The 24979-nt window shown below is 35.6% G+C and overlaps 2 protein-coding genes across 6 annotated transcripts in view; one reads left to right on the forward strand and one right to left on the reverse strand.

Annotated features, from left to right (window-relative positions):
* Positions 1-15955, reverse strand: part of LOC117332831 (leucine-zipper-like transcriptional regulator 1) — a 28647-nt gene extending 12692 nt beyond the window's left edge. The window contains exons 1-13 of the mRNA XM_033891881.1: positions 15655-15955; positions 14355-14417; positions 12955-13011; positions 12624-12703; positions 11910-12157; positions 10712-10851; positions 10142-10288; positions 9806-9860; positions 9218-9328; positions 8610-8702; positions 8292-8378; positions 6555-6687; positions 4738-4802 (exon numbers count right to left, since the gene is read on the reverse strand). Coding sequence (XP_033747772.1) covers positions 4738-4802; positions 6555-6687; positions 8292-8378; positions 8610-8702; positions 9218-9328; positions 9806-9860; positions 10142-10288; positions 10712-10851; positions 11910-12157; positions 12624-12703; positions 12955-13011; positions 14355-14417; positions 15655-15797 — 1422 coding nt within the window. The 5' untranslated portion in view covers positions 15798-15955. The remainder of the gene's footprint in view (positions 1-4737; positions 4803-6554; positions 6688-8291; positions 8379-8609; positions 8703-9217; positions 9329-9805; positions 9861-10141; positions 10289-10711; positions 10852-11909; positions 12158-12623; positions 12704-12954; positions 13012-14354; positions 14418-15654) is intronic.
* Positions 15956-16043: 88 nt separating this feature from the next.
* The window catches only part of LOC117332832 (cytochrome P450 4F2-like), a 51244-nt gene continuing 42308 nt past the window's right edge, over positions 16044-24979 (forward strand). For all 5 annotated transcript variants that reach the window (XR_004533791.1, XM_033891884.1, XM_033891882.1 and 2 more), the window contains exons 1-5: positions 16044-16228; positions 17797-17944; positions 18203-18375; positions 19902-20029; positions 21231-21293. Coding sequence is in view for 4 of the 5 variants with exons in the window: in XM_033891884.1 (XP_033747775.1) it covers positions 16067-16228; positions 17797-17944; positions 18203-18375; positions 19902-20029; positions 21231-21293 (674 nt within the window). In the remaining variant the exon portion in view is untranslated. The remainder of the gene's footprint in view (positions 16229-17796; positions 17945-18202; positions 18376-19901; positions 20030-21230; positions 21294-24979) is intronic.

The following is a 24979-nucleotide window of genomic DNA, read 5'->3' on the forward strand; positions in this document are numbered from 1 at the left end:
TAAGGGACACAAAGGGGAACACAACATACCAAACCTCACATTGGTGTTTATAATGTTAAGGGACACAAAGGGGGCGTACAACATACCAAACCTCACATTGGTGTTTATAATGTTAAGGGACACAAAGGGGCGTACAACATACCAAACCTCACATTGGTGTTTGTAATGTTAAGGGACACAACGGGGCACACAACATACCAAACCTCACATTGGTATTTATAATGTTAGGGGACACATGTAGGGGCGTACAACATACCAAACCTCACATTGGTGTTTATAATGTTAAGGGACACAAAGGGGCACACAACATACCAAACCTCACATTGGTGTTTATAATGTTAAGGGACACAAAGGGGCACACAACATCCCAAACCTCACGTTGGTGTTTATAATGTGAAGGGGCACAAAGGGGCACACAACATACCAAACCTCACATTGGTGTTTATAATGTTAAGGGGCACAAAGGGGTGTACAACATACCAAACCTCACATTGGTGTTTATAATGTTAAGGGGCACAAAGGGGCGTACAACATACCAAACCCCACATTGGTGTTTATAATGTTAAGGGACACAAAGGGGCACACAACAAACCAAACCTCACATTGGTGTTTATAATGTTAAGGACACGAAGGGGCGTACAACATACCAAACCTCACATTGGTGTTTATAATGTTAAGGGGCACAAAGGGGTGTACAACATACCAAACCTCACATTGGTGTTTATAATGTTAAGGGGCACAAAGGGGTGTACAACATACCAAACCTCACATTGGTGTTTATAATGTTAAGGGGCACAAAGGGGCACACAACATACCAAACCTCACATTGGTGTTTATAATGTGAAGGGGCACAAAGGGGCACACAACATACCAAACCTCACATTGGTGTTTATAATGTTAAGGGACACAAAGGGGCACACAACATACCAAACCTCACATTGGTGTTTATAATGTTAAGGGACACATGTAGGGGCGTACAACAAACCAAACCTCACATTGGTGTTGATAATGTTAAGGGACACAAAGGGGCACACAACATACCAAACCTCACATTGGTGTTTATAATGTTAAGGGACACAAAGGGACACACAACATACCAAACCTCACATTGGTGTTTATAATGTTAAGGGGCACAAAGGGACACACAACATACCAAACCTCACATTGGTGTTTATAATGTTAAGGGGCACAAAGGGGCACACAACAAACCAAACCTCACATTGGTGTTTATAATGTTAAGGACACGAAGGGGCGTACAACATACCAAACCTCACATTGGTGTTTATAATGTTAAGGGGCACAAAGGGGTGTACAACATACCAAACCTCACATTGGTGTTTATAATGTTAAGGGGCACAAAGGGGTGTACAACATACCAAACCTCACATTGGTGTTTATAATGTTAAGGGGCACAAAGGGGCACACAACATACCAAACCTCACATTGGTGTTTATAATGTTAAGGGGCACAAAGGGGCGTACAACATACCAAACCCCACATTGGTGTTTATAATGTTAAGGGACACAAAGGGGCACACAACAAACCAAACCTCACATTGGTGTTTATAATGTTAAGGACACGAAGGGGCGTACAACATACCAAACCTCACATTGGTGTTTATAATGTTAAGGGGCACAAAGGGGTGTACAACATACCAAACTTCACATTGGTGTTTATAATGTTAAGGGGCACAAAGGGGTGTACAACATACCAAACCTCACATTGGTGTTTAAAATGTTAAGGGGCACAAAGGGGCACACAACATACCAAACCTCACATTGGTGTTTATAATGTGAAGGGGCACAAAGGGGCACACAACATACCAAACCTCACATTGGTGTTTATAATGTTAAGGGACACAAAGGGGCACACAACATACCAAACCTCACATTGGTGTTTATAATGTTAAGGGACACATGTAGGGGCGTACAACAAACCAAACCTCACATTGGTGTTTATAATGTTAAGGGACACAAAGGGGCACACAACATACCAAACCTCACATTGGTGTTTATAATGTTAAGGGACACAAAGGGGACACACAACATACCAAACCTCACATTGGTGTTTATAATGTTAAGGGACACAAAGGGGCACACAACATACCAAACCTCACATTGGTGTTTATAATGTTAAGGGACACAAAGGGGCACACAACATCCCAAACCTCACGTTGGTGTTTATAATGTGAAGGGGCACAAAGGGGCACACAACATACCAAACCTCACATTGGTGTTTATAATGTTAAGGGGCACAAAGGGGTGTACAACATACCAAACCTCACATTGGTGTTTATAATGTTAAGGGGCACAAAGGGGCGTACAACATACCAAACCCCACATTGGTGTTTATAATGTTAAGGGACACAAAGGGGCACACAACAAACCAAACCTCACATTGGTGTTTATAATGTTAAGGACACGAAGGGGCGTACAACATACCAAACCTCACATTGGTGTTTATAATGTTAAGGGGCACAAAGGGGCGTACAACATACCAAACCTCACATTGGTGTTTATAATGTTAAGGGGCACAAAGGGGTGTACAACATACCAAACCTCACATTGGTGTTTATAATGTTAAGGGGCACAAAGGGGCACACAACATACCAAACCTCACATTGGTGTTTATAATGTTAAGGGGCACAAAGGGGCACACAACATACCAAACCTCACATTGGTGTTTATAATGTTAAGGGACACAAAGGGGCACACAACATACCAAACCTCACATTGGTGTTTATAATGTTAAGGGACACATGTAGGGGCGTACAACAAACCAAACCTCACATTGGTGTTTATAATGTTAAGGGACACAAAGGGGCACACAACATACCAAACCTCACATTGGTGTTTATAATGTTAAGGGACACAAAGGGACACACAACATACCAAACCTCACATTGGTGTTTATAATGTTAAGGGGCACAAAGGGACACACAACATACCAAACCTCACATTGGTGTTTATAATGTTAAGGGGCACAAAGGGGCACACAACAAACCAAACCTCACATTGGTGTTTATAATGTTAAGGGACACAAAGGGGCGTACAACATACCAAACCTCACATTGGTGTTTATAATGTTAAGGGGCACAAAGGGGTGTACAACATACCAAACCTCACATTGGTGTTTATAATGTTAAGGGGCACAAAGGGGTGTACAACATACCAAACCTCACATTGGTGTTTATAATGTTAAGGGGCACAAAGGGGCACACAACATACCAAACCTCACATTGGTGTTTATAATGTTAAGGGGCACAAAGGGGCGTACAACATACCAAACCCCACATTGGTGTTTATAATGTTAAGGGACACAAAGGGGCACACAACAAACCAAACCTCACATTGGTGTTTATAATGTTAAAGACACGAAGGGGCGTACAACATACCAAACCTCACATTGGTGTTTATAATGTTAAGGGGCACAAAGGGGTGTACAACATACCAAACTTCACATTGGTGTTTATAATGTTAAGGGGCACAAAGGGGTGTACAACATACCAAACCTCACATTGGTGTTTAAAATGTTAAGGGGCACAAAGGGGCACACAACATACCAAACCTCACATTGGTGTTTATAATGTGAAGGGGCACAAAGGGGCACACAACATACCAAACCTCACATTGGTGTTTATAATGTTAAGGGACACAAAGGGGCACACAACATACCAAACCTCACATTGGTGTTTATAATGTTAAGGGACACATGTAGGGGCGTACAACAAACCAAACCTCACATTGGTGTTTATAATGTTAAGGGACACAAAGGGGCACACAACATACCAAACCTCACATTGGTGTTTATAATGTTAAGGGACACAAAGGGACACACAACATACCAAACCTCACATTGGTGTTTATAATGTTAAGGGGCACAAAGGGACACACAACATACCAAACCTCACATTGGTGTTTATAATGTTAAGGGACACAAAGGGGCACACAACAAACCAAACCTCACATTGGTGTTTATAATGTTAAGGACACGAAGGGGCGTACAACATACCAAACCTCACATTGGTGTTTATAATGTTAAGGGGCACAAAGGGGTGTACAACATACCAAACCTCACATTGGTGTTTATAATGTTAAGGGGCACAAAGGGGTGTACAACATACCAAACCTCACATTGGTGTTTATAATGTTAAGGGGCACAAAGGGGCACACAACATACCAAACCTCACATTGGTGTTTATAATGTTAAGGGACACAAAGGGGCACACAACATACCAAACCTCACATTGGTGTTTATAATGTTAAGGGACACAAAGGGGCACACAACATATCAAACCTCACATTGGTGTTTATAATGTTAAGGGGCACAAAGGGGCACACAACATACCAAACCTCACATTGGTGTTTATAATGTTAAGGGGACACAAAGGGGTGTACAACATACCAAACCTCACATTGGTGTTTATAATGTTAAGAGGAACAAAAGAGTGTGCAAACCCTCCTTAATGTGCATGTACAATACTTATATACAGTACATACATGTAATGTGTTAACAGTTAATCTATGTTGGTATAATTTTGTGAATTTAGAAAACTATAAGCATCTTGTAGATGCTCAGCACTTTAAAGAAGAAAGACAAAAAATATACATAACCTCACTTTCATCACAGCTGATAGTAAATACTGTTGTTGGATGGCCAATATTTGAACTTTATATATAATTAATACCATAACACAGATACAATAAAAATACATTTGACTGTTTCCTAGTGTATTACCTGTAGGGAGAGTCTGTACACATCCATCATCAGTAATATCACCTCGTTACTGCTGTGTTCCTGTCCTATACACAATGATATCATATAATATCAAAATACCCACATGTACATTACAGCTAGTTCTACATGTACGCTAACGAAAACATGAGTGTATGGTACGTGTACCAGAGGTTTACCAGGTACAGAATAACAGAATCCCTCAATCTCATGGGGTTAAGACATGGGAATATCAACCAGAGAGGGAAGATTCAAGCCCATTGTTTGGCAGTATCTTACCTGGGAGCTGAGATCTCCCTGTTTCACACCCTAATGGCCTGGGGCGAATGATTATTTTTCTTTAACCCTCTCATGTATCTAATATCAATGCAAGGAAATATTGATGTGACATTGTATTGTCGGCATGACGTAGTGGTATTGTTGGCATGACGTAGTGGTATTGTCGGCGTGACGTAGTGGTATTGTCGGCATGACGTAGTGGTATCGTCTGCGTGACGTAGTGGTATTGTTGGCGTGACGTAGTGGTATTGTCAGTGTGACGTAGTGGTATTGTTGGCGTGACGTAGTGGTATTGTTGGCGTGGTGTAGTGGTATTGTCAGCGTGACGTAGTGGTATTGTCGGCGTGACGTAGTGGTATTGTTGGCGTGACGTAGTGGTATTGTCGGCGTGACGTAGTGGTATTGTCGGCGTGACGTAGTGGTATTGTCAGGTCGACGTAGTGGTATTGTTGACGTGATGACATGCAATTGTTGAGAATGTGCAAAGAGCATGTGTAACTTGTCTCAACCCTAGGCTAGAGTTAGATAATAAAATCTCACACCGGTAAAATTGTGGATATCTCTGTCCAGGGTGAGAGAAAAGTAAATGTAGAATCAAAACACTTAAGAATCTATGCTTTCTTATATAATTACTGTGAATCAAAATTAATTTTAAAAGAATTCCTCGAAACTTCCCCAGGCCTGCAGTAGTAAATATATGAGAAAATACATCAATTCTATCAATATCAGAGTTGGTCAAAATTGGATGATGTCTTAGTTTTTACCAACAATTAAGAGGTGAAGATGTTTATCTTGAATGTAACAGTTTTCATACAAAGGCCAAAATGTAGGTCAGAGTTATCTACTTTTTAAACATGATATTTCACCTCACCTATAGGTCAAACCATGCCCCAAGTTTGAAGTTCCAGTGGCAAGTAGTATAGAAGACAGCCTTCAAAAATGTTTTCCTTGATGAAGGTCAATGTGACCTACTTTTGGTACATGACACACCCACTCCTCTAGGTGAACATGTTTTTGAAGTATGAGATAGAGCCCGGTCAAGGTAGAGTGTGGATGGATGGAAAGAAGGAAAAATGTATGGATTGAAGGGGAACAGAGGCTGGACAGACAAAATAATAATCTTTGGATGGTCGGGTGGCACAGTGATAACACACCTGCCTTTCACCTAGGCGGCATGGGGTTGATTCCCTAATTGGAGTGAAAAGGTATGGGGTCACCTGTGTGCCCGACCTCGTACATGTAGGTTTTCCCCGGGTACTCTGGTTTCCTCCCTCAGTAATTAGACCCCTTGCACACTTCTATCTGGGCCAACAACAGTGATTAATATAAGTTGATATAACTTGTTTCACAATTGTTGTAGAATAGATAAGTTTACATATTTTCTAACATCCTTACCATTTTAAACATACTTTTATATGACTTTGTGTCAAGTTCTACATATCTTATTGGAATTAAGAATTTCACTGATCATGTAACTACTATGTAAGTATATTATCATATACCAGGTTACGAGACAGGTATATTTAACTGTGTATACTTACTGTCACCTGTAGGCATGATCTTGTCGGTGTAGATATAGGACAATACCATACTAAAGGCTGTCGGGTCAGCGTCAGAAAGCTTCACCTGTATGGACACTTTCTTCTCCGCAGTTTCTTCATCCTCTAATAATTTCTGTTAATATAAAAGTAAAGTGAGCAGAAGCAGTGAACTTTGACCCACACCAATGATTATCAAAACAAGAGTCCCATGGGCCTTAAGGGTTACCTGAGATTTGAAATATTTCAGTTAATCTAATTGACCCTTTTTGGACCCACCCATCAGTCCAAGGGGTCAGTCAAGGCCAACATGTGCATACCATCAAGCTGTCATCCCATGCTGATAATGTTAACCAGGTTAGAATGAATTCCAATACAAATCCAACAAATAACAGTCAAAAATGTGATTTCCCTATATAAACTATAGTAAAGTTTACCCCCTCCACAGGGCAAACATGAAAACCCAGGGTCATGAAATTCTCAATTTTGGTAAAGCACCATAAGACCCTTCCATCTATGAAGAATGCTTGATTCCATCATATCTGAGAGTAGAGAAGAAGAGTTTTGAAGTTTTAGTCAATTTGACACTTTTTGGCTCCACCCCTCAGGCCCCTGGGGGGTGGGGACCATATAATTCATAATTTTGGTTGACCTTCAGCCATAGAAGTTTTCTGCCAAATTTCATTGAATTTGGTTAAGCAGTTTTGGAGAAGAAGTCAAAAATGTAAATTGTTTATGGATGGACGACACACGATGGACAACAACGGACAAAAGGCGATTAGAATATCATCGGTCACCTGAGATTTGTGACCTAAAAACCATGTGTACATTTTGATTATGTGATGTTATGGTGTGAATATGAACTTTTGCAGGAAGATTCATACCTTTGTATGCCAACGAAAGACACATAGACTATACACCAACACTTTGATACTATTAGGCTATTCCAGAATTATCTGTGTAGGAGGGTGGGAGGCACTTGTATCATACTTTGATTGGTGGTATGGTTATTGCCTCATTTTCTAGTATTGCTATACTTAACATGTTTTGATATTTGATGGGTGGTTGAGGCTCTGCAAAACAAATGTTTTTGTTATTTATGTTAATATCATAATAAAAAACAGAACTATTTTTTACTGCGGAAAAAAAGACTCAATTTGTTGTGAAGCGTCACCATTGGCTTTCTAATAATTGACTCCTCCCACTGTGTCCGACTTTTATATGATTTTTTTTTATTTACAAAGAAAAAATATTGTAATCACAAAGACAAAGCTAGCGCGCCCCATAGAATATATTCTTAGAGGAATTGCTCCATAAAAGCATGGTTAACATAAAAGTGAAATCTAATCCCTATATAAATGCCACTAATTAGGACAGTCCCAGGTGATGAATATCAACCCATCCTTCATACCTATGTAACAGATTTATTTTCTTTCATACCTGGCTACATGTATGTAATATTAGATTATCAGACATTAAAGCCATTTTCTGACCAGCCAGCTGAAAACTGTAATATATTGTGACTGGTACATGGGCGTCAATGTTTTACTGATACAGAGAACATGGGTGATACTTTTGGATTTACCGTTACTACAAACATAGGTCTGAGAGACAATGTGTGTACTTGCATGACAAATTGCTCTTCAGTAATCATAAACACAATCGAGTTGATGAAATATGATGTCATATGTAAAATTTTATAGTGAAGAACATTTTTGTTTCCATATCTTTGGTATATACCTGCTGCCTGGCAACTCTAATTTTACCCTGTAACCATAACGACCGGGCGGCCACCAAGGTGATGTGAGCTGGGATGATTTCCTCCTCCTGAAAAAAAAATTACTCTACGTCAAGCATTCAAACTTTTTAACATACAGGATATGATTTTTCTATCAAATTTCTGGCACACATGTACATGAGTTTAAGGATATTCTTTCAATTCTTCAGCATATTTACAGGATCCAATAAAACATATTGTTGAAATTTTAGTCAATTACACTATTTGAGCTTTAATCCATAAGTGGGTCAAAATGTATCTAACTAAGGCCCATAGAATACCTTTCCTACGATGAAGTCTATGTCTGTAAACTGCTGACTCTCCAGGAGCCGGCCATAGTCATCATGTAGCGTACATTTTGGATAACTGGAGAACTGAAATATATATCGAACACATGGACTAACGATAAACTAATACAATATCTTCTGTCCATATCGCCCAGATGATATAAAATTGCCAGTGAAACCATTTGAAATTAATCAAGTCATATTTCTTCTTAAACTTGTAAGAATTTAAGAAAAGTACATAATTATACAGACTGAATACAGACCAATTATGTTGAATACTTATAATTAGTGATATTGGGCAGTCTTCAGGTCAGTCACATCAGACAGAGAGTGGTTATACTCAGGCAGTTAAGACTGTATAGGAATTTTTGATCAATAAATCTTACATAGGTTGTAATGTGTTAATATTTATTTCATTGCCTCAAACCCAGGACCTCTGGCAATCCAGGGTGATGCTCAACTATTCAAGTTAAAGTATCACAATTAGTATTTACTAGTGTTACACAGACTTAAAAATGATTGTAATATACAGATCAATTTGACATGAATTTTACATTTACTTAGATTTTAATTCACAGGGTACAGAAATAGACCATTATTACCTGAAATCTATACATCTCTCCACTTCTAACATTGTTGTCCACTGTACCTCCAAACACATACACGGAGTCAGATATGACCGACGCAGCATGAAACAGCCGACCCGCGGGAACCTGAATGTGAACAGAAATACAAAATCATTTATATTTTGTTGTATTAGAATATTATGTACTTTATAAATCAAGTAACCTGTATCAAAATCTGGCTGATTTTTCATGTAGCACCTGATTGGACATTTACAGGCATTGGTTTGTGTTTAAGACATCAGCCTTTTGAAGAAATGAAATTGAAAAGGACTTTGATGATTTTCAGGAATTCCATTCAATCTGTATAGACCTAATGGGGAGGGAACCCATTTATAACATACATTGTATATGACTCTGATGTAGTGTCACCATACATATACCCTTTTTATAGTTCTGAATGACAAAACAAATTTTCACTTTTTAATGGTTCATATACAAATATTTATATTTTTATGCAGTGCTCAATGATCTCTTTCTTAAACATTTAAAGGTACAATTTTCAAACATATTTTTCATTTCTTATTTTAAGTTTCCTTACGATAATGTGAAAAAATTGTGACCTACCTGACTGTCATTGGAAGGATCAACCACCGACCAAGTCTGGGAGTCTAAATCAAAGCTGTAATACACAAAGGGACATAACTCTTATAGTTAATTACAAACCTTTGTCTAATATTGCCAACACATCGGTTCTTGTCAAATATAAATGTGTCTGGAATTTGAGAGCTGCATGCTTATCAACCTAATTTTCTAATGTAAAAATCTACCATTACCTGTGAAAGCAGAAATATCAAATAGGTCAATGCCATGTTTAATATCCCATGCATTGACAGGGAAGCTGAAATGTACTAAAACCGTAATGTTTAAAAAACAAAACATACTCGATGAAGAATTACATACCAATGTAATTCATTAGGGAGAGTTTGTCCTGTAGCTCCTCCGAACACGTAGAGGTGGCGGTCAAAAGCTACCATTGTGTGACCATACCGTTTCTCAGGAGGGGGTGGGGCCCCACGCAGGATATGGTCAGTTGAGATTCGAGTCCATCTGTTGCATGAAGGGACAGAGGACATATCAATACTAAAACACTTCCTCAATGAAGTACACAGACATGTACATGTGTTTCAAATCACTATAATATTAGAGACTATTATAATAATACTTAAAGCCTGGGTTTGGACTGAAAGTTTATGTTGAATTATACAGTATCTACAGTGCTCTTAATGTACATTTACTGTAAACATTATTTTTCAATTTCAAATTTATCTCTAATCAAAGAAATGAGATGGCTGCCTCTCCAGGAGAAGATCTTTCATTTTAACAATGTATACCAGCTAATATCCTCACAAATTTTTGAATTTCAAGAACTGATTGGACATTCTGATAAATCTATTTTGATATTTTTGTAAAGGTACATTGATTAACTGATAGAAGAACCATCAGTTTTGATCATTATAACATTAGACTTACTCTTGTGCATCAAATTTGAATTGGAAGAGGTTGTTGGTAATTTTCGCGCCACTTTGTCCAGAGAACACATACATGGAGTCCCGGGCTACAGCAAGGGCAAAATTACAGCAAGTAGGGGGAATGTTACCTGTCTGATTTACCTGTAAAATACAACAAAGTTACAGCAAGTAGGGGGAATGTTACCTGTCTGATTTACCTGTAAAATATAACAAAGTTACAGCAAGTAGGGGGAATGTTACCTGTCTGATTTACCTGTAAAATATAACAAAGTTACAGCAAGTAGGGGGAATGTTACCTGTCTGATTTACCTGTAAAATACAACAAAGTTACAGCAAGTAGGGGGAATGTTACCTGTCTGATTTACCTGTAAAATACAACAAAGTTACAGCAAGTAGGGGGAATGTTACCTGTCTGATTTACCTGTAAAATACAACAAAGTTACAGCAAGTAGGGGGAATGTTACCTGTCTGATTTACCTGTAAAATACAACAAAGTTACAGCAGGTAGCTGGGAATGTCTGATTTACCTACAAATGAAATATAACTTTACATTTGCCAGCTACTGTCTTTATTATGCAATAAGCCTAGAGAACCAATATGATAACAGGGTGAGCTAATTGCAGTCACTGACATAATGTTTGCTTGATTTTCACTGAACTGCAATAGATATGGGTTGGCTTATTATCAGACACAGGCTTAATACCAGATAAATAACTATCTGTTAATATGCCCATGTCTGATAATTAAAAGTCCACCGATGTCTATAGCAGATCAGTACAAATCTAACCCCTATCCCATGGCTTATTACAGTACGACTTCCTAAAAGTCCACCGATGTCTATAGCAGATCAGTACAAATCTAACCCCTATCCCATGGCTTATTACAGTACGACTTCCTAAAAGTTCACGGCATGCCTATATAATAATATCTAAACCTGTCTTTTAATACAAACCTTTAGACAGAACTTTAAAATAATTGAAATGCATCAACTTCTGTTTTTTTCACCTAAATTAAGTTTGAAAATAAAATCAAGTTTGAAAATAAAATCAAGTTTGAAAATAAAATCAAGTTTGAAAAAAATAAAAGAACGATATTTAAATCACCATGCTATGCATATATAGATGGAAAATTTCTTTTCATCTATTGCAATAAACAGAAACAAATATCCTTAGTTAAATTTGATGGCTGTGAATAGGTACCTCCTCCCAGTTTTTGGCACTTTCCGTCAGTGGAACTGTCCACATGTCATTAAGTCTTGCATTTCCATCATAACCCGCAAATATCCAGAGTTTCCAGTCATAGATGGCAGCACCATGAGCAGCACGGGCCACGGGGCACCGACCCTCAAACTTCCACTCCACCCACTGTCCGGTAGCAAAGCGGTATTCAAACAGATCATTTTTGTTGGTGAGGTTTAGGTTGGAATGTATATCTCCAGTGTATCCGCCTATCCCAAATACACACAACAACAAATATCTCCAGGTGTTCTATATATACTAATTCAGATAATAATATTTGAGAATTCATTATATCATATACAGTTTCATGATATGATATCTTTGAAACCTACTCAAATTCTCCCAAAGTTAACCTTTTACCTGTATATACATGTACATGTTGGGCTGATTTTCCTACCATGCAAGAAAAAATTAAACAGATATACAGAATATATAATATCAAAAATTTTCCAGACATATCTCATCAATATTTTATACAGTAAATGTTTTGTACTTTTAAAAAGAACTTTCTTTTCAGGAGATTAAACTTTTAAGGTCATCAATTTTTAGAAATATCTTTAGAAAATATATGCATATACATAAGCACAATCATAATGCATTTGGTAGAGAAATACTATTTGTGCTACAAAAATAACCACAGTACAATCAGCCAAATATTAATGAAGAGGTTCTTACCAAAGACAAACATGCTTCCCTCGTGTACTACAGCAGAGTGGTGATATCGAGGGGCTGGGGGACAACCTGTGGTGAAGGCTCTGTTAAAAACAAAAATATTTTGGACCAATATTAAAATTTATTTTTACAAATTTGAAATCAGTGAAAATCCATGCATGTTCATTCCTTTTCTGTCAAATTCAATGCATATGTACAATATATACGGTAAAAGACAATCTATTTTTTCTAAGAGTCAGCTGTTCTTTATGTGTAAAATGTTGAAGCAAACTCAAAGGAACTTGTAGATAAATATGATAATAAAACAAATACATAGGAGACAAATGAATCTTACCTTCCCCAGGACTTGTCCTTAACATCAAAGCGTAACAGATCATTTAGCATATTCTTCCTGTAGTGGAAATTGTAAATATGTTTAAGCAATAATATATACATTTAATTAGCATATATACTGATATATATGTCAATGTGTGAGATGAAGTGATGAGTATTTTAATCAATAACTAATTATTAGCATGACTATTACATGAAAATATGATAGAGACTGTAGTATATAGCTATAGAGTGTCAGGAAATGCTGTCAAAACTTATACTTGCTTTAAAAAATAAGTAAAAATTAATGAAAATTTTATTGCATTTAATTATCAATCTTCTTGACTTGTGTATATTCTTTCTATGACACCTAACTCATCATTATTACGTAATTAAAACAATGGGTGAATGCCAATTAATATAGAGATCACTAAACTTTCCAGTTTTTAAAAAAGGAATCATTCTGACTATCAACCACAACATAGACCAGAGTTAAATAATGGTTAGATAGTAAGAAAACTGCAGACTAAATGATATTGCAATGGCTGGATGTATACTCATAAAAAATGTATTTAAAGATTAGTTCAGTGGATCTTATATCCATTTAGTGGAATACTGTACTTCTCTGTAGAGCTGTGTATCGCAAAGTGGGTAGCGATACGATTCGTATGGTGATACATACAGGGGTCACCAATACGATACGTATCACAATATATGAGAAGCTGATGACCTAGATATCTGGTATTCCATCATACAGTAGTCATATTGGTTTTTGTGGTATTTCAGAAATATTAGAGTCTTTGTCTACATTTGTTGCCAAAAAACATACATTTTGTCCGTTTCCCACAAAGCATTCTAGAATTTAGATAATTTGGATTTGAAAAAACTTTAACAGGCAGCTTTAATTTTTTAGAAGCCTCTGGAACGGCCTTGTCAGCCATGTTGTTTACTACAAAATGTTTAGCTAACATTAATGGTCAAAGTAGATAACTACACATTTTCAAGTATCGCGATACCAATTAAGGACTGACGATACATCGATGCACCACTCTGCGATCCAATGCATCGATGTATCAATGAATCATTACACCACTATGTATTATGTATCTATCGGTACAAAACGTAAGCTAACATTGGTCAAGGGAGATAACTACAAATTTTCAAGTGTGGCGATACAAATCAAGGATAGACAATGCATCGATGCACCACTCTGCGATCCAATACATCTATGCATTGGTGAATCGTTACACCACTACCTCTCTGGTGGTGAGATTATAGGACGTATGACTATCATATATGTACATGTACTTCAGTCTTATTTGCCCATTTTCTATTGTATAATTATAATTATGTATGTTTGACCAACAATGACTAAACCAGTTGACTTTATACAGTCACTGTGGGGAATGTACATGTACTTACCCATTATCACCCCCGAACACATAGATAGCTTCCTTGTAAGCAACGACAGTATGTTTACTTCGTCTGGAATAAAAAGTAATAATACAATGCAGTGAATTTGCAATGTAACATATGAGAAATTAAATTCATCCTCTCTATTCGCATAGCTGTATAGGCTTTAGCTAAATTTTACAATGTTTCCTGATATTTTTAGGTAAGGGTGTTCAATTTCTGAACTAATTCAAATAAATGATTATCAGATAATTATATTGAACTGAAATAATAATTGAGACAAACCTTACATTATGATATAGAGTGCATGTATGTAGATTTTCCTCTGACGTGACACCAGACATTATATACTCCATTAGAAATAAGCAACAATCAAAAGCAAATGGCACTCCTATTAATCACTTTGATAACAAACACTGGTCATATATGTCAACATGATTTACTCACATGAAAGCCAGTAATGCCTTTCTTAATTGTAGCTGTTGGTATTAGCATTTATATTGACACCATCTTTAATTGGATAATACTAATAAAAAGTTGTAAACTGCCACAAAAATCTGGATTTCAATTTGGGTCAGAATTTTTTTCTATAACTAATTAGTATAAGAAGCTTGTCACAACAGAACTAAGCAGCATTACAAACATGATCAATCAATTACTGTGTAATTTTTATTTAAGAAAGATATTAAGTGAGATAATTTGAGAAATACATTTAGAAATATTTCGGAACAAGTATTCAAAAAGAAAATTACTTTTGTATTCATTAGACCATTTTGAGTTATGCTTTGTCTTGGACTCCAAAAAATTATGTTTCATTCCTGGATTTTAAATAGATCAGTCCTTTTAATAATTATAAAGATTTAACCCTTAAAGATTTATATAAAAGTGTATGCATCAATCATAGGTGCTTAGCACGTTTACATGTCCAAGACCGATTATAGTCTCTATATGTTAGTCTATAGTCTGTCTTGGCCTTATAAACGTGCTAAGCACCTATGCATAAATTTTACTTCTGAAAAGTTATAAACAAAATGGTCTACTGAATGCTATGTTCAACGACAAGGTACTTATGGCAGTTTCACGTAAACTGGTTGTTGTGAAAAAACAGGTTTGATTGTATTTACATTTAAAACCTGTAACACATACATTTAGTGTTATGTGTATGATACAAAATAACCACAACACTTGTTTTCATATGGTATATGTACAGGTAATTGACATAATGGTACAAGATGGATTTTGTAAGAAAGGTTTTGTAATGTTACGAAATTATCATGGTACGAAATGACTGGTTATCAGACATACAGACCTAGCTCCAACAAACTCGTCACACTCTGGCATTCGCCTCCATCTATGGACCGTCTCGAAAGGACCAAAATCCAATGTCAGGCATTCGGCTCCTTCAGTCCACCGGTGGTCAAATTCGATCCCGGGGGGTCGGGCCGTCGCCATAATATCAACAATATGAAATATCAATACCGAGAGCTCAGTATCATTTTCGGTCGTTTAAGAACATAAATATATGCATGTTACTTGTCTTTTTTTGTGTGTAAAAGCAGCACAATGAGAAAACTTCAACATCAACAGGAAGTGCACCAGACAAATCTATGTCAGAAGGATGTTTGCTAGCTAAGTAAAAGAAATACGCACGAGACGTATGACAAGCGCCTTCAACACGTTGATCCACTTTCATTTTTGACTTTGATCAGTAAACAAACAAGATGGGTGTCACACTTGTTGTGGTATCAGGTTTGGTGTCTGTGGCAAGCTGTTACGTCTTTATCAAATTAATACAACTTTATATAGCAAGAAGAAAGCTAACAGAGATGATTGAGCGGTTCCCTGGTGAGAAAGCAAACATCCTTTTCGGAAACTTATTGGAGGTAATATCGCGGACTAAGCTTACATGGTTACAGTGTATGTACAAAGGACACATATACCGTTACATAAAAATGTTATCTGATCTAATTCAGGTTATCTTGTATCACGTTTATTGTGCATGCTCCTCGGTCATTAGTTTTACCAATGATAAACATACATCACATGCATAATCCACAGGCGTTTGAAGTTCTGACTGTAAACCGAGTTATAATACCATATAAAAAATAAGAGTATTTACTATAAAAAGTATAGTAAATACTCTTTTTTTTATAGTAAATACCCTTATTTTTTATATGGTATTATATCTCGGTTTACTGTCAGAACTTCAAACGCCTGTGCATAAACCAAATATTCAACATTGAAAAAGAAAAGAAAAGCTAGATTATGTAGTATCCACATTGTTCATTAAGTAAGGGCACATACTGTGTAACCTCTTACTTCCAGAAGCAGATTTACACTATGCACACTGTCAATAGTAAAATATTTAATGATGTAATGTTATTACCTCTTTTTCATGAATCCATCATTAAATCCACAAAAATAGCAATCAAAGACATACAAATTGAAACGATCACGATTATTTATGTTTCCAGGCTTCATTCTGGTAACAGCTCAGATTGAAAATGGCAGCCTGGTAAATACAAAAATGCAATATAAATCAAAAACAAGCTAAAACTTTTTTTTCTTATTTGTTCCATTTGGTACACACATTCCGTACTCATATATATATATAACAACCAGTGCTGCCATGTTCAAAATAGGTTACTTGAAGCAATAGAATGAGGAAGCAAAGTGTTTTGTGTCAAAGTATTATCAACTTTATGTGAATTAGTGATTGGGCTGTTTAAATGGGATATATAATACCTAAACTGTAAGTACACACCGTCGTCATCAAGTTTAGACTTATAAATATTGATATATAATTGTCTCTTTCAATCAGGGCCAACCTTGTTTAGTGTCAAATAGGGTTCGGTTGATAAGGTCGGTGGGTGTCAGAGCCAAAAAACAGCCAGTGACCTTTAGCTAGCTGAAGTAACTAAGTCTGAAGGTCAGAGAAATTGTATTTTACTATGTTTATCTTGGTTCAAGTATAAAACATTCAACATTGAAATTCTAAAAAGGTAAGACCTTATATTCATGAAATGGACAATATGACATATATGTATAGCATATATATAGTAATTAACTGTTGTAAACCTGATAAATACTAGCTGCAATATACCGCTTGACTAGAGATCTTCTCTTTACCCCGATCAGTTGAGCGTAAGACTAGTAAGCCAGAGGTTCTGGGTTTGATCTCTAGCGGAGGCAGTGATTTAAATTTGAATAATCATGTGCTCTATTAAACTGTGGTAAGTTTTTCATGGTACATTGTGATATATAAATGTATGTCAAGCTTTGATCAAAGAAACCATTTTTTTTATAGATCTATTCTTATACTCAGTCTTAATGCAAAATATTATTTACAAGCTGCATTGCCATTTCAGTTGTGATAAGCTGTGATATCTTTTAATCTTATATGGATTTTTTCCCTAAATAAATATTATTGTTGTTGACATTTCCATAAAAGTACCCAGGACCAAACGAAGCAGGACTGAAATTCCAGAGAGACATGACTGCCTTATTTCCTCGAGTTTCCAGAGCATGGCTCGGACCGTTTCTTCCATTAATAATCGTCAATCATCCAGACACCGTGAAGGCCATTATGAAGACTTCAGGTACTGAAAAGAATTTTACCCCTTATGTTTCAAAAGTGTGAGTACAAATACATGCCGTCAAAAAATTATCTGGAGCTCTGTGTAGAAACAAAATGTTTCAATGAAGAGAGACGAGGCCCAATAGGGAAGATACTAAATAGTATAAATGTGAATCTTTAAGGGTTTAAGTAATAACAAAATGTAGAACTTGGTGTAACATTTTCCAGGTTTCCCTTTGTTTGAGATAACACAAATGTGTGATTTCCTCTCTATCAATAGAACCTAAGGGGAAACAGATTTATCGCCTGATTGAGCCGTGGGTAGGAGATGGGCTACTACTGTCGGGAGGGACCAAGTGGAGGAGAAACAGGAGACTCCTTACCCCAGCATTCCACTTTGATATTCTGAGACCATACCAGAAACTCAACAACCGTACAGCAGATGTATTTATTGTAAGTGTAACAGCAGAGATCAATATTGTGAATGTTTCCAGTGGAAATCAAGCCCAAAAACACTAGTTTACTAAGACTTCATGATGCTCTGTGGAATGAAATAAAAAAATAAGCATAATCGGTAGAAATCAGTTAATGTGTGCCAGAATTATGCACTCCCTATCCATGTGGAAAGAATTATCTTTGAGTTGTCCATTGTCAAAGTTGCTAGTTTTGTGCATCCTCAATGGTATATATATTCATTGGAATAGAAAACATATCTAACGCATCACTGTTAATGTTGTCCTTCATTATATTAGCACCTTAACTTCGACATTTTAGGGATCATTTTGGAGGGGGCCATGGGACCATTGGCCCACAATTTTCCTGAATGACCCACATGTCGATTCAGAAAAATCCTTTGAATTTCTATAAATGGCCCATAGATTATATTACAGATAGTTCTTTTTCTTAAAGATGACCCATCCATTTGGTAGCCCTAAATAATCCCTGCACTGATTTTTCCATGTCTTTATTTCCATGTTTACCATGTTGTATGTGCTTATTAAGCATTTAAGAGAAAGTACACATTGTCCACTGTATAATGACGGCCCTCTCAGGTCACTTCCATATTTAGTTAGGTCATGTGACTGGTAAATGCGGCAACATTAACACCGTTATAGATTTTTGCAAAGTGCAACCTCTAAATCACTTTTTTTAACAAGATATCTGGAATTGATGGAAAGGGTATATCAATATTCATCTGAAAAGTCCTATGCATCTGATTGATTTTAACGATTCCCTTAAAAAATGTTGATTTATTGTTGGGGAAATTAAGGCCCAACTACAGCATTTTTGGCTTTATAATCAAACTTTTCCCCAATTCATCACGAACATTTTTCAGGTGCACAGTAAAATCTACATAAATGAGATAATTTCCTATCCAAAAAGTTTCATTTCATATTTTTTAAAGTTTGATACAAGGTTGCACTTTTGGAAAAACTACTACCCCACAGAAAATTTCACTGGAATTCCAGTGCTATTCCAGTGGAATGACAATGGAATTCCAGTGGTAAACTTTGCCACTTTTACAGTGGAATTCCACTGTTTTTATGATGAAAATTTCACTGGAATTCCAGTGGAAAACCAATGGAATTTTGCCACTTTTCCAGTGGAATTCCACTGTTTTTATGATGAAAATTTCACTGCAATTCCAGTGGAAAACTAATGGAATTCCAGTGAAATTTTCCGTGGGGTTAATGATTATGTCCTGCTATTGGAACTCTTCAGTGTTTTTAGTGTCAAAAGGTGGCAAAGAATCGAACAAACATCACTACACGAATGCAAGGAAGCGTAATTAATTAAATTCATTGTTTGCAAATAATTATCAAAGACATATTTCTTTCTGGGACTATCATGTTACTGTAGCTTAAACTGTTTATGCGGTTATATAAGAAAGAACTTTTCTAAAACAATATATAATTATGTAAAATTTGTTGTTTTTGTAGACTTTTTCTTAAAGTCTGTTTAATATTTTTTATTTTCAGGATAAACTGAACAAGTTCCACCTGGAGGGTGATGGCTACTTTGATGTTTTTTCACCTGTCTCCCAGTACACACTAGATGTTATCCTGCAGTGTGCGTTCTCCTACAAGACGGACTGCCAGAGTGTTGGGTAATGTCTTAAAACCTGTATTAAATAGACACCTTGTAAATTGGCATTTGTTTTCCCGAAATAGACAGGTTCTGTATTACACAGGTAGATATTAGAAGTTATATGCTATAATACAGACAATGGATTTAATTACATGGTAAAAGAAGAGCTACCATTACAATTTCAAAAACTTTATTGTGCTGTCTTGGAGACCGGCCATTATACATTGATTTTGGGTCAAAATCGTCGCATTGTGCAGGTGGTCATTATGCAAGTTGTCATTATATCATAGACATCTGTATCTTGTAAATGTTTATAGAAAAAAACTAGTGCCTACTCCTACTATATCAACAAAGTGTAACACTTGGAAGTTCGGACAATGCATCAACTATAGAACGGAAGTAGGCTATCTATCTTAGAGCTGTTTTAAATGGACAGTCTGATTGGTAGAAAATCATACAGTGTAGTTAGTATTGTTCACAGAGTTGTCGACTTGTCAGATTGCCCACTGAAAAAACCACTCTAAAATATATTGCTTACCTCCATTTCACAGTTGATTGATGATTGGCTATCACGACCGCGTTTGGTCCATTTTCTGATCTTTTAATCATTGTCACGCAACAATCAAGCTATGTTGCTGAAATTTGTTTGTATTGTATCAAAGCTCGACCCCCCACTTCCGACTTTTCAAGTGTTACACCTTGTTGACATGTAGGAGTAGAGAGCTGGGGCTAACATTCTATAAATACTAAACAGATGCAGAAGCTTGTGATTACAATAGTAAAAATGCTTTGGACCATTACAAAACTGTCATTCCAGACAGGTGGTTGCTAGAGCAGGTTTGACTGTAATTAATTAAATGATACAGCCTTTTAAATTTCAGTTTAATATTAATTATATGAAATGGTACTGTAGTTACTATGCATACATTTTGCACTAAATGTACCATTTACCATTAATCAAGGATTTTTTATGGTATTCGTCTCAATTATACACTTTACTTAAACGTTCTAACGCATTGTAATTAATTACCAGTTCTGATCAATCTTTAATTAACCAATTCCTGCTGTAGCAAAAATGAAAGAAAAAATTACTTGTTATATATGAGATATTGGGATTTATTTTTACCTAAGTACATTGCATATCTATGAGACATTCAAACAATGTATATATCTCACTGCAAGCTATTCATGATATTGAAACATAATATTTTAATTTTCAGAGACAAACATCCCTATGTACGCTGTGTAACAGAAATGCTGGAGTTAATTACGGACCGATTTTTGTACGTATTATTTATTGATACTAGAATTGTGTCATCCTGCTTTATTTGCTATCAGGTCTTGTTTCCAGGATCAATTTAAATTCTAAAGCAACAATGGTGACAACAAAAAAAAACAACATATAAGAAAAGCTTTCATGTTTAATACTGTAAAAGTGGATATTTTCGCTTGTTGAAATTTTCGCTAAGTCAGCTTCCAAACTGTTCGCGGTGTGGATATTTTCCAACTGTCAGTCTTGATGAAAACATATTTTCGTGCCGCGATGTCAGTGCATGGGCATGTACGTAAAATAAGATATTTTTTCAGAAAACTCCATTGAAAGCTCGCGTCTGTCGGTCCTGTAAAAATACCAATAGTTTGATCAACAGGTTAATGGGTTGTATGTGTGATCATCGTAGTACGTCTGACAGATAAAAAATATATATGTCACATATTTTAGCGTTGATTCAGCTTTCTTGCTTTGAAAAATACACCATGCACGAGACAGCTGATTGCAACTTTAGGCCCTGACAATGTACATTGCGATGTATGGTATAAGTACTCGTGCTGTATGGCAAACTAATTAAGAAATCATGCGTGTATTGTCAAATACAGTATTAACTTAGTATTTTGATTATTCAATTTCAACTGAACATCTCTTAATTATTGGCAATTATGGTATTACCTGTCAACTTGTAAGCCGCCTCCCTCACGCTAAGTAGACAAACCACAGGAGATGCCGCCCACGTACGGTAAAGTTGAAAGGATCGGCGGTCCAGTCATACTGAGTGACATGATAAGCATTCATGTCCAGTCAAAACAAACACAAATGTCGCAATTAGTGATGGTTAATTTTGTAGGTATCCAATATGTTTGGTAGATATTTTAATACGACTGGGACAATCTAAAAGCAGACATATTGATGTCTGACGTAATTCTCCAACATATATACATATATATAATACCTATTTCTACAGTAGCCCTTTCGTAAACGCAACAGCATATGTATACAATATTATATTAAACGGGTCATTCATTGCAATAATGTATCTGATTCTGATTCAAATAAAACATATTACCATGCAAAGACTTTACGTTTCTATTGCAAGTAAGTTTATCTTTTGTGTAACAAATCCTGTGCTGTTTCGGGGCCTGTATATAGCTACAAAAGGCCGAGCTGCTCAGAGATTAAACTGTACAGTAACGTTAACGTAGTAACAATCATAGTTATCACGTAATGAAGAAAATTTAATGACAAATATGAACTAGATAAAATACTATCATTTTACACATTACTTAGATTAGTTTATATCCATGCATGTCTCTTGACCAACCATGACAACGTTACAAATCACAGGTGATATGACGCTTGAATGCTAACATATAGTATACCACTAGGTACTTGCGTCTTGGATTTTATGGTATTTAGTTTATTTGGTGGAAATATTCACGTGTCAATATTTTCACATGTTATTATGTTCGCGTGTTGATAATTTCGCGGAGATATATAGTGGTCGCCAAATAAGCAAAAATTTTCCATGCCGCGAACATTTCCACTTTTACAGTAATCAAAAAAATATAGAGGATCCAAAATATACCGTAGTTTCTATGTAAACTAATGCCCCAATCAGTGATAACTTAATGTGTCCCACAGATGGGCTTAACACACAAAACACAATGAACCAATCAATTGTGTTTAATCCTTCAATAAGAGATATGTTTTAATAAAACATTTTAATTTTATTATCCAAATTTTTATATCAGCTACTTATATGCTTTCTTCATTAATGCTAAGGACATCAAAATTTCAAATTCATTATTATCCAACAAAATTAATATTTGAAAAGAAATGAGAGAAGTTTTGATAGGAAAGTAACAGTGTTGGCTCTGCTCCTGGATATATAAACATAGTATTTATTTGGGATATATGGTATGACAGTTTGTGGAGTTTTGTTTAGAAATATGGATTATTTAAGTGAGATGTGTGGAGTTTTGTTTAGAATATGGATTATTTAAGTGAGATGTGTGAAGTTTTGTTTAGAATATGGATTATTTAAGTGAGATGTGTGAAGTTTTGTTTAGAAATATGGATTATTTAAGTGAGATGTGTGGAGTTTTGTTTAGAATATGGATTATTTAAGTGGGATGTGTGGAGTTTTGTTTAGAATATGGATTATTTAAGTGGGATGTGTGGAGTTTTGTTTAGAAATATGGATTATTTAAGTGAGATGTGTGGAGTTTTGTTTAGAAATATGGATTATTTAAGTGAGATGTGTGGAGTTTTGTTTAGAAATATGGATTATTTAAGTGAGAAGTGTGGAGTTTTGTTTAGAAATATGGATTATTCAAGTGAGATGTGTGGAGTTTTGTTTAGAATATGGATTATTTAAGTGAGATGTGTGGAGTTTTGTTTAGAATATGGATTATTTAAGTGGGATGTGTGGAGTTTTGTTTAGAATATGGATTATTTAAGTGGGATGTGTGGAGTTTTGTTTAGAAATATGGATTATTTAAGTGAGATGTGTGGAGTTTTGTTTAGAATATGGATTATTTAAGTGGGATGTGTGGAGTTTTGTTTAGAATATGGATTATTTAAGTGGGATGTGTGGAGTTTTGTTTAGAAATATGGATTATTTAAGTGAGATGTGTGGAGTTTTGTTTAGAATATGGATTATTTAAGTGAGATGTGTGAAGTTTTGTTTAGAATATGGATTATTTAAGTGAGATGTGCAGAGTTTTGTTTAGAATATGGATTATTTAAGTGGGATGTGTGGAGTTTTGTTTAGAATATGGATTATTTAAGTGGGATCCACTACTGCATACCCAAGCCCTTAAAACGGCCATTAAAAACCCCATTAAGATTTCCCATCATAAAACCATCAATCATGCTATTAATTTTGTACCTTTAATTGCTATTAATTGAAAATTTTAATACAAGTTTGATAGTCTTTAAATGTGACAGTTTTCAATTTTAATGATCATCAAAGGGTTGAAACAAATCAATTAGTTCATGGTACTTAATTAATACATTTTAATGGCTATTAACAAAACATTTATAATGATCATTAATTATTTTAATAATGGCTTTTAATTTAACATTAATGACTATTAAAGGTACAAAATTAATGGGTCTGAAAAAAACCCAATAAAATTTAAATGCATTTTAAGGATTTTAATGGTTTGACAAAAACATTGATAGTCATTAACTCTTATCACTAATGTCAAATTGCCCATTACAAACCCATTAAAGTTTTCACTAAGTAATTGCCATTACAATGTAATAGGGCCATCAATAATTAGTTTTCAATGTAATGGGCATCAAACCTTATGGTGTAATGGGCATTAAACATTTTTGGTGTAATGTAATGGCCATTAGGTTTGGGGCAAAACCATTTTTGTAATGCCCATTAACGGTATCATTACTTTCTGAAGTGTACTCTGTAATGGCCATTACATTTCGTCAAAAAAGGTGTAATGGCCATTAAAGGTGTACAAAACTAAAAGACCATTACAAGAAAATACACTTTAATGGCCATAATTTTTACAAATATAATGACCATTACTTTTAAAGTACAAAAACTGTTTAAAGATCAACACAATGGTAATGGCCATTACGTTTTTACAAACAAAAGTGTAATGGCCATTATATACTGAAACGAAAAAGAAACGCAACTTCAAATTGTAGGTTTAATAAAATAATACTTGTGAG

Source organism: Pecten maximus, chromosome 8 (genome assembly GCF_902652985.1).
Source record: "Pecten maximus chromosome 8, xPecMax1.1, whole genome shotgun sequence".
Classification (NCBI taxonomy): Eukaryota; Metazoa; Mollusca; class Bivalvia; order Pectinida; family Pectinidae; genus Pecten; species Pecten maximus.